This window comes from Colobus angolensis, unplaced genomic scaffold (assembly GCF_000951035.1).
Source record: "Colobus angolensis palliatus isolate OR3802 unplaced genomic scaffold, Cang.pa_1.0 Scaffold555, whole genome shotgun sequence".
NCBI classification, from domain to species: domain Eukaryota; kingdom Metazoa; phylum Chordata; class Mammalia; order Primates; family Cercopithecidae; genus Colobus; species Colobus angolensis.
Window position 1 is genome coordinate 102,051 of NW_012119099.1, and position 10,540 is coordinate 112,590.

Consider the following 10,540-nt stretch of genomic DNA (forward strand, 5'->3'; position numbering starts at 1 on the left):
ACCTCATGATCCGCCCGTCTCGGCCTCCCAAAGTGCTGGGATTACAGGCTTGAGCCACCGCGCCCGGCCTTGATTTGCATTTCTCTAATGACCAGTGGCGATGAGCTTTTTTTCATATGTTTGTTGGCTGCATAAATGTCTTCTTTTGAGAAGTGTCTGAATACCTGACTTTCAATATTGGCCCGAACTGAAGGAGCAGTGAAAGAAAGCAGGGCAGGGGCTGGGGGCATGGGAGCCCAGGGAGGGTGCAGACACTCCTGTAAGTCCTCCTCATGGTATCTGAGTGCAGCCCAGAGAAAAGAGTACCTGCAGTGCTCCAGTTGCCACAGGCAGCCATTTGCGAGACCCAGGTCTATTAGTTGGGGCTGTCTTGGTTGCAAATGATGAATGTTGGCTTGAGCTTGCTTCAGCAGAAAAGGAATGTGCTGAGCAGATCCTAAGGCTCCCATGTCACTATGAGCAGGAAAAAGGTGCATTTTAACAAACGCTTCCCATGACTCTAATGTCTGCTCAAGTTTGAGAAGCAGTGTCCAACCATAACATGTTATCTACCACTAACAACCAGATTATGTTATGTCTGATGATTTTAGAGTGATGGATTCTTTTCTGCATCTTTGTGGAACTGAGAGGAATTTCTTAGTTCTGTAATCTGTGAGGTATTTAAACTTATTCCTTTTATATGCTTTCTTATACAGGTGGTTGGCAGCTTAAATGTCAGTGAAACTGATAGTGGAGATATTTACTAAACACCAAAGCAGCACCGAAGTGCACACCTTCATAAGATCTTCTGGAACAAGCCAGAAATCTCAAGTTGTGCTGTGGCCAGGACACAAAGCCAAAAATGCAGTGGTGAATAGAGAAAGAGCAAGAATTAGTATCTGAGACTGGTAGCTTTCCCTTTGATGTTGCATCCAAAAAGCAGTGACAAAATAAGAGTAGCTACCTTCAGCTGTTTGTTTCGAAGGACACATGGGATCTGTTTTTTGTCTTTATGTCCTACTCCCAGGAAACCTTCTAAGCTACCAGTCTTTTTCAAATGGAATTCCTTGTGGAAGGTGCAGGGGAAATGAAGTGCTCCCTTTGAAAGCTTTGCTGCTACTCAAACTCCACGCCCTATGGGAGGGAGGTGGCATAGCACTGGCCTGCAGCACATCATACTTATCCTGTTGCCTGGGAAGGACAGGACCATATCTACCGACAGTGCAGTGTAAAATCCCACAGCCCAAGAGAAGACAGTCAGCTGTGTGTGGCTGGCTCACAAAATGGAACGCAATAGCTGAGTAAAATGTGTGTTATCCCTAGCTGTGCCTGGTGCATCACAGGCAGGCACACTATACATTTTTACTGAATTTTGTTCTTGGATGTATTTACCAGAAAAAGAGCCTGAGGTTCAGAGGTTAATGACTTGCTTGATGTTCTGTTGTATTCTCTGGAATCCCCGTTGCATTGCATTCATATTTTCCTAAAAACACTCCCCTCCTTCCTCGTCATCCTTGCCTTAGTTTGAATTTAGTTTTTACAGGATAACAATAGTAAAAACAATAATGATGATTTTCATTTGTTATTGTTATAGCTGGTATCTGTTGAATGCATACTGTGTCAGACACTGTTATCCTAAGCACACTACATGGCTAACTTGTTTAATCCTCAGAGCAACACTCTGAAGTAGGTACCATGACTATACTTACTTTTTAGGTGAAGAAACCAAAGCACAGAGAGGTGACGTGATTTGGTTTCTCATACAGCTAAGCGCTGGCAGAGCCAGGATTCAGATCCAGGTGGTCTGTATTTTGAGCCCTTGGCCACTAAACTGTGCTGCCACATGACATGGCTTTTGTCCCAACCCCTGTGATGTGGGGTGGAGGCCTCCTGGCGCCTGTTGGTCTTCAGCCTGGTGGTGCTGTGGAAAACACCCGCCCCTCCAGAATGCCTCACTGCCCTCTCTGCCTGAGAAAAACCGCATCATGGCCTCTTCTGTGAGGTCTTGGGACTCCTCCAGCCCCTCCTGGGCTTTCTCCACATTTGTTTCTCTGCAGCTTAGTGCTGTCCTCAGTGTGTTCTGCATGGTTGTATGGGAACCTCCTCTGCAGGTGGTTAATTCTGAGTGGCAGAGCCTCCTGATTCACTTTAACATTCATGCCATATACAAAGCATACAGATCTACTAAGTGGACGTGGGCTAAGATGTGCGTCCAGCCTCTAGTGGGTTTTTGGTAAAGCTTAGCTGAATTATAGTGTCCAGGATGGGAGGGACAGGAATGGAGAAGCCACAGGCCCAACAGAAGCAGCTCTGGCCCAGTGACATGAAGGGAGGGAGGTTTTTGGAGCTGTTTCTCCTGCCGATCTTCCCCTCCCTCTCCCACATACATGTGGAGGGCTGCTGCAGTCTCCCTAGGAGCATGGCATCCCAGGAGGAGTGCCCCCCTGTCTCCCTAGGACCTCCGCATCCCCCGCTCACTTCCTCCTGGCACTGAAATTTGGACTTTATCTCACTGCAGGATTCACTGAAAGGCTGTTGAATGGCTGGAATCCCCTTCAGCCTTTACAGCTAATATATTAGGTGGCCCCATATTCTAAGGGCTCTTTCACTGTGGGTGAGCTGGCTGGAGGAGAAGGGGAGAGCAGAAGAGGGGCGAGGAAGGGAGCCCCACCCTGTGCTCAGGACCCATTGTTCACATTATTTTCTGTGTCAAATGTTGCTTCAGCCAGGCCCTAGGCTATGAGTAGTGGCATTTCCATGTTTGTGGAATGAATATAAAGTCTCTTTTAGGATCAGTGGTCAAAAATCAGCGTGTTTGAAGTGGAGGTACGATCAGTTGGTTAGTACGATATTTGGCTTTTACCATGGGCCATTAATGGTGCAATTTTTCTGATGTAAGGAGGGTAAAAAAGCAGCCACTACATGTACTAAACAGAAGGCGTGATGAGTACAGTCAGTGCAGGATCGTGAAAGCATCAGCACATTCCTTCTTCAACTAATCAACCCAGACAGTGTGGGGTATTTTTGTATTCTCTGCTATTTGTGCTCTGAGTACATGTGCACAATATGCAGTGACATTGATCAATAAATTATTTAAGCCTAATAAGCATATGCAGTCTCATAGCATTGAGGACATAAACAGGGAGAAGGATCTTAGGTGGTAAAAATTCTTCTGTTTTGTGGCCAGGCACGGTGGCTCATGCCTGTAATCCCACCACTTTGGGAGGCCAAGGCAGGTGGATCACCTGAGGTCAGGAGTTTGACACCAGCCTTGCCAACATAGAGAAACTCCGCCTCTGCTAAAAGTACAAAAATTAGCTGTGTGTGGTGGTGCATGCCTGTAATCCCAGCTACTCAGGAGGCAGAGGCAGGAGAATCGCTCAAATCTGGGAGGTGGAGGTTGCAGTGAGCCAAAATCGCGCCATTGCACTCCAGCTTGGGTGAAAGAGTGAGAGTGTCTCCAAAAAAAAAACAAAAAAAAAAGAGGAAAAAATTATTCTCTTTTGGAGGTGAGGAAACTGAGCCCCTAGATCATAACTTTCCCAGGGCCCTGTGGCTCACAAGTTGCTTGATTCCTAACACAGCGTAATATTTCATGCCCTCCTTCCAAAGTTTTGTTTGTAAATCTGAAGATGCTTCGGTTGCTACAGCCTGGAGAACCACCATGGAGGGGCACTAGGAAAACAGCTGCAATGATGATGATGAAGATGATGATGAGAGCCACCAGTATTTATGTTCTTTTTTTTTTTTTTGAGACGGAGTCTCGCTCTGTCACCCAGGCTGGAGTGCTGTGGCCGGATCTCAGCTCACTGCAAGCTCTGCCTCCTGGGTTTACGCCATTCTCCTGCCTCAGCCTCCCGGGTAGCTGGAACTACAGGCGCCGCCACCTAGCCCGGCTAGTTTTTTGTATTTTTAGTAGAGATGGGGTCTCCCCGTGTTAGCCAGGATGGTCTCGATCTCCTGACCTCGTGATCTGTCTACCTCGGCCTCCCAAAGTGTTGGGATTACAAGTGTGAGCCACTGCACCCGGCCTTTTAAATTCTTAACTAAGGGCACAACTCTAGAGATACACCAATAGCTTTCTCTCTCTCTCTCTTTTTTTTTTTTTTTTTGGAGACAGGCTCTCGCTCTGTTGCCCAGACTAGAGTGCAATGGTGCAATCACAGCTCACTGCAGCCTCGAACTCAAGCAATCCTCCCACCTCAGCCTCCTGAGTAGCTAGGACTACTCAGGAGCAGCCCCACGCCGCACTAATTTTTAAAAAAGATTATTTGTAGAAATGGAGTCTTACTGTGTTGCTCAGCCTTGTCTTGAACTCCTGGCCTCAAGTAATTCTCTTGCCTTGGCCTTGAAATGTTTTCTCCATTTTAGAATTGAGGAACTGCAGCATCGGTCCCTGGGTCATATAGGTGGGAAGAAGTAGCATTGCTCCCTTCACCACTCCCTGGGCTGCCTCCTTCCTGTGTGATTGCTGGGAGCCTCCTATATAAAGATCCCAGATCCCAAGTCCTCTTTCGTATCTCCCACTCCCTCCCTACCCTTGAAAACAAAAACCCTGAGATGCCGCACTTACTGCTAACTCCCCACCAGAGACCCTCTAGCCCTGAGCGTGGCGCTGCAGCTACCTGTGCTTTCCCCCAGTCACTGTTACTGCTTCACCCCTGTTCTTATCATGACTGGTGCCACCTCTATTGCCGTGCCAGGTTGTTTTGCAGTGCCCCAAAGGCAAAACTCCCACTGCTTGCCCACTGCTGTCCTGTGTTGCCTCCAACTGTCATCTCACCCAGACCTCGAGTCCCAGGAACCAACCCCTTATGGAAGGGGGCAGGGCAAGCTCTACCTCTGCTGCTCTGGGGTGGTGGCTGGGGACAGAGGCTGTGGTGGGATCTCCGAGGGGGTTTCACTTCTGTTCCCAGTAGGAGTGCTCTCATTTGTTGGATTTCCCAGTTTATTCTGGGTTGCAGAGAGCCCTTCCTCTCTTGGCCTTTGCTATAGAGTTTGAAAATTCTGAACTTTGAGTCAGACTTGCAGATTTTAGTAATGTCAGATAATCAGATAGGGGAAAAACAGAATCCAGTGTGTATGGCTTGCATTATTGCGTTAAGAATTCCCTTAACCACTGTGATTTCTCTTTTTCATTTGAGATGTCATCTAGGGAGTTTTCAAAGTCTCAAACCAGAATTGGTTTTCCTTTGGGGACTGGAGGCACCTGAGTGTGCTTCTTGGAAGAGTGAGTAATAGTTTTTCTCTATCGAGAAAAAGCTGCCGACATTATAAACTATGGTCATTTAATATTAAACATGTATTATACAGGTGACCTGATGGATAGTTTGAGAGGCTGAAGAGCTTGAGTGAAGGAATGCTTTTTACTCTGAGATGGGAAGTGGAAAGACCTTTATAGAGTTCCTCTAAGAAGGGCACTAGTGTGACTTCTGGATCAACTCAAGTGTCATGTTTGGCCCATGATACGGTTTGGCTGTGTCCCCACCCAAATTTCATCTTGAATTGTAGCTCCCATAATTCCCACGTGTCGCAGGAGGGATCTGGTGGGAGGTAATTGAACCATGCTGTTCTCATGATAGTGAATAAGTCTTAGGAGGTCTGTTGGTTTTATAAAGGGGAGTTCCCCTGCACATGCTCTCTCTTGCCTACCAGGAGCAAAGTGAGATGTGACTTTGTTCCTCCTTTGCTTTCCACCATGATTGTGAGGCCTCCCTAGCCATGTGGAACTGTGAGTCAACTAAACCTCTTTCCTTTGTAAATTACCCAGTCTTGGGTATGTCTTCATTAGCAACATGAGAACAGACTAATACAGTCCAGTTGCTAAATTAGGGAACTGTGCTGTTGTTCAGAAAATGTGATCATTTTTGTGTGGTGGTCCACGTCTGTAATCCTAGCACTTTGGGAGGCTGAGGCAGGTGGATCACCTGAGATCAGAAGTTTGAGAGCAGCCTGGGCACCATGATGAAACCCCGTCTCTACTAAAAATTCAAAAATCAGCCAGGTGTGGAGGCACACACCTGTAGTCCCAGCTACTTGGGAGAATGAGAATCACTCGAACCCAGAAGGCAGAGGTTGCAGTGAGCCAAGATTGCACCACGGCACTCTAGCTTGGCTGACAGAGTAAGACTCTGTCAAAAAAAAAAAAAAAAAAAAAAAGATAAAACAAAATGTGATCATGCTGACATCTAGTAACTGGAGTTGCACACAAATCATCCTTTTAGTGTGAATTATTTGTTTTAAAAGTTAATTATTTGTTTTAAAATCATGACCAAAATCAGATGGCTAATATTAAGACATCTACCATCACGCTGGGAGTGGTGGCTCACACCTGTAATAGCATTTGGGAGGCTGAGATGGAGGATTGCTTGAGGTCAGGAGTTCAAGACCAGCCTGGGCAACATAGTGAGATCTTGTCTTTTTTTTTTGAGATGGAGTCTTGCTCTGTCTCCCAGTGCATTGGCGCCATCTTGGCTCACCATAACCCCCACTTCCCAGGTTCAAGCGATTCTCCTGCCTCAGCCTCCCGAGTAGCTGGGATTACAGGCATGCGTCGCCACACCTGGCTAATTTTTGTATTTTTAGTAGAGATGGGGTTTTGCCATGTTGACCAGGCTCGTCTCGAATTCACCTGGCTAATTTCTGTATTTTTAGTAGAGATGGGATTTCACCATGTTGACCAGTCATGAACTCCTGACCTCAGGTGATCTGTCTGTCTTGGCCTCCCAAAGGGCTAGAATTATAGGCATGAGCCACTGCGCTCAGCCGTGTGATCACACCTTAACAAAAATACTTTAAAAAAATTAGCCAGGCATAGTGGTGTGCACCTGTAGTCCTAGCTGCTTGGGAGGCTGAGGTGGGAAAGCTCGGGAGTTCAAGTCTGCAGCGAGCCATGATTGAACTACTACACTCCTGCCTGCGTAACAGAGCAAGACCTTGTCTCTAAAAGATAAAAAGACTTCTACTGTCATCCCTCTTGTTAAAAGGCAATGGTGAGTTACTGTTTAATGAGTAGACTTTATTTGTGACGGTAAACATTTCTGGAGATGGATGGTGGTGATCGTTGTACAACATGGTGAATGTATTTAATGCCACTGAATTGTACACTTAAAATGGTGAATTTTATATTATGCTTATTTTAGAACAGTAAAGTTTAAAAAGAAAAAAAAAAAACAGAAGGCTAGTATTTGCAGGAGTGGAACTAGGACTTTGCTCAAATTGAGGACTTCCTTCACCCCAATTTTCTTTTTCTGTTTTAATGAAGCACAGGATATTTACAATAAAGTCCATAAAGTACACTAATCTTAATCTTAGCTATAAAGCTCATTGCATGTTTACATTTGTCTATACTTGTGTAACCACCACCCTGTCAAGATGTCGAACGTTCCAGCACCCCAGAAGGTTTCTTTTCAGTTGTAACTCCGCGAGATGTAACCACTATTCTGACTTGTATTACCATCATTTGATTGTGCAGCTTTTAAACTTAATACAACTGGAATCAGGCAGTATATACTCTTTTGTGTCTGCTTCTTTCACTTAGCATAATACCTGGGACAGCCACCCATTTATTAGTGTATCAGTAATTCATTTTTTTTCCTATTTGCTGTGTAGTTCCCATTGCATTTATCCTTTCTGTTGAAGGACATTTGGGGTGTCCTAGTTTTGGGCTGCTATAAAAAAGGTGCTATGAACATTCTTTTAAGGGACCTATGTACTCACTTCTCTTGGGTGTGGATCTAGGAATGGGATTGCTGAATCACAGAGGACTGTGTGCTGTGCTCACTTAGGAGTCTCCCTTCTTCGACTTGGTGCCTTTCAGCAAATGTTTGTCCTACCCGTTTCATGACAGGGAAGAAAGCGAAGCAAGCACAGAGGGCGTTGCTTTCTTCTATTTTCCAGCCTTGGCGTTAGTAGATACTGCCACTTTCCAAAGCAGTTATGCCAGTTTACACTTCCACCCACAGGGCATGCGCGTTCCAGTTGCTTCACAGCCTCACCAACACTTGGTGTTGGTGTTTTTTCACCATCAAGCTATGGTGGGCTGAGGGTAGTTATACCCTGAAATTTAAATGATGCAAAGATGGAAACTTTAAAAAATTGTGGAAATATTTAAACTTCTAACTCTCAGTAAATGACCCCAAAGCCAGTGGAGTAGGATGGAGCAGGGCTTTTCCCCTCAGCCTGTGTGATGGGCGGGGCTCGCCCTCTGCATGTCCACATTGATTTAAGGGCTTTCTGTACTGTGTGCTCCGGGTGTCAGATACATTAGACAGCTCTGGGCAGCTGCCTTCTCCAGTCTTCTGGCACCGTTTCTCTCCAGAGCCTTCTTTCATGAAGACTCAACAGTGGTTGAGAGAATTTAGTTGTGGTTTTTCTCATTAACCTCAAATGTAATCTATCTGGGCCTGAAGTGTGGATCACTTAGGAGTCTCCTTTCTTAGACTTCAGCACCTTTTAGCAAATGTTTGTTCCATGACAGGGAAGAAAGCAAAGCCAGAACAGAGGGCGCTGCTTTCTCCTGTCTTCCAGCCTCCAAGAAAGTTCCTTTCTCACCTTTGAACACATTTTCTGTGTGAGATAATCTACAGAATGCGTGGTGGTGAGCCCACAGTAGATACTCAGATTGTTTCTCTCCCTCCACGTCCTCCGGGCCTATGCCATGAGCCCTTTTTTGTTGTCCTTGAATTTCTTGTGCATTGCCCTACCCTGCCTTTTGCTTATCTCCCAGTTCTTTTTTCATTGGTTCCCATTCTTTTTTTCCCCTTCCAGCAAAGCAGATTTATTTTTTATTTAATATTTTTGTTTAGAGACAAGGTTTCGCTTTGTCACCCAGGCTAGAGTGCAGTGGCACAGTCATAGCTTACTGCAACCTTGAACTTCTGGGGCTCAAGCAATCCTCTCACCTCAGCCTCCTGGGCATCATCATGCCCAGCTAATTAAAAAAAAAAAAAATAGTGAGACACAGTCTCACTGTGTTGCCCAGGCTAGTCTTGAGCTCCTGAGCTCCAGCAGTCCTCCCACCTCAGCCTCCCAAAGTTCTGGGACTACAGTCGTGAGCCACGGTGCCCAGCCACATTTTTTTAGGCTCATTACTTGAAGTGTGACCTGATGGTATTCTTCACGCACAGTCTTATGCTGCTCTTTGAAAACAGTCATGGGAGATCATACTCGGACCTGTAATGACAGAAACAGGTTTGTGTTTTTTTACTTCACTCTATCATGCTACTCAAAGTGCTGTTACTGTATCTTGACTGCTGGGCACATAGCCCAGCTCCCATGCTCCGCTTGTTTATAGCTCTCCTTCCTGAAAACCACCTCTTCATCCTCTCTCTTTCCCTCCAACTCTCTCAGCTCAAGAGGGCCAGCAGTGAGGACACGCTCAACAAGCCAGGAAGTACCACTGCATCGGGGGTGGCTCGCCTGAAGAAGACCGCCACTGCCGGAGCCATCTCGGAGCTCGCCGAGAGCCGCCTGAGGAGCGGCACAGGTAGGAGGGACCGGGCAGGCGGGACCCGGCAGGCCTTCAGTCCTGGCCACATGGAAGCACTTCAGTGACCCATGACCCATCCAGTCCTTCCCTCGTCAGATATTTCTTGACCACTTTCCCTGTGCCGGACCTGTTTTAGGCAGATGACGTCACTGCCCACAGGGAGTTGACATCTAGAGTGGGGAGACTGATGAGAAACAAAAGGTAACTGGGTGTGCTGTGGTTTCTTTTGTCCCTCCAGAGGTCCATTTGTCACCACGCATGTGTGAAATCCTGACATGCAGGCAGGGCGGTGTATGTTGTGGGGCTGTCTGGATGCAGAATGCATTAGAGAAATAAATGAACCCTGTCAATCCGTTGCAGAGGTGGATGTCTAATATTTGTACTGAACCCTATGGAAAGCTGGCAAGAGCCTCGCCCAGCAGCTGTGGAAGGCTGCTCAGAGTCACTTGGATGGCAGTGGCAGCTGGAAGCTGTGAACCTTCTCAGTGTTACTCATTTTTTGAGAATCCGAAAAGGTTTTTCAATCATTATATTTGAGTTCAGAGCATGTGAAACATGCAATATCAAAGAATTTGTTTAATTTTCTCTTTGTGCATATAGATAATAACTCTAAGCTTTCATGGTCTAACTCTTACAGTGCAGCCCTCAGTGTATTGCTACATTGTCTAAGATGGGAAAAATAACTGAAATACATCATTATTAATTTTTAATGTGTTGAAGGGTAGTACACTTATAATTTTTGTGCTTTTTTTGTAAAAGTCACATTCAGGCTAGATCTCAAAAGGTATATTTTAATTTATTCGGTTTTCAAAAAGTTGAATCTGTGAAGACTGTATATGGCTTTCTTTTATTGGATATAAGGGGAATCGCCTGGTTTTTCTATATAATGGCTTTACCATTGTAAACACTGATATTGTACTAAACATACACACACACTTGGTTTTTAAAATACGGTAAACAAAAGTACCATTTATTTTATTTTATTTTATTTTTATTTTTTATTTTTTATTTTTTTTGAGACGGAGTCTCGCTCTGTCACCCAGGCTGGAGTGCAGTGGCCGGATCTCAGCT

At 45.6% G+C, this 10,540-nt stretch overlaps 1 protein-coding gene across 1 annotated transcript in view; it reads left to right on the forward strand.

The window, feature by feature from the left end:
- SPECC1 (sperm antigen with calponin homology and coiled-coil domains 1) overlaps window positions 1-10,540 on the forward strand; it is a 185,258-nt gene that overhangs the window by 6,109 nt on the left and 168,609 nt on the right. The window contains exon 3 of the mRNA XM_011961481.1: window positions 9,331-9,466. Within this exon, the coding sequence (XP_011816871.1) occupies window positions 9,331-9,466 (136 nt within the window). The remainder of the gene's footprint in view (window positions 1-9,330; window positions 9,467-10,540) is intronic.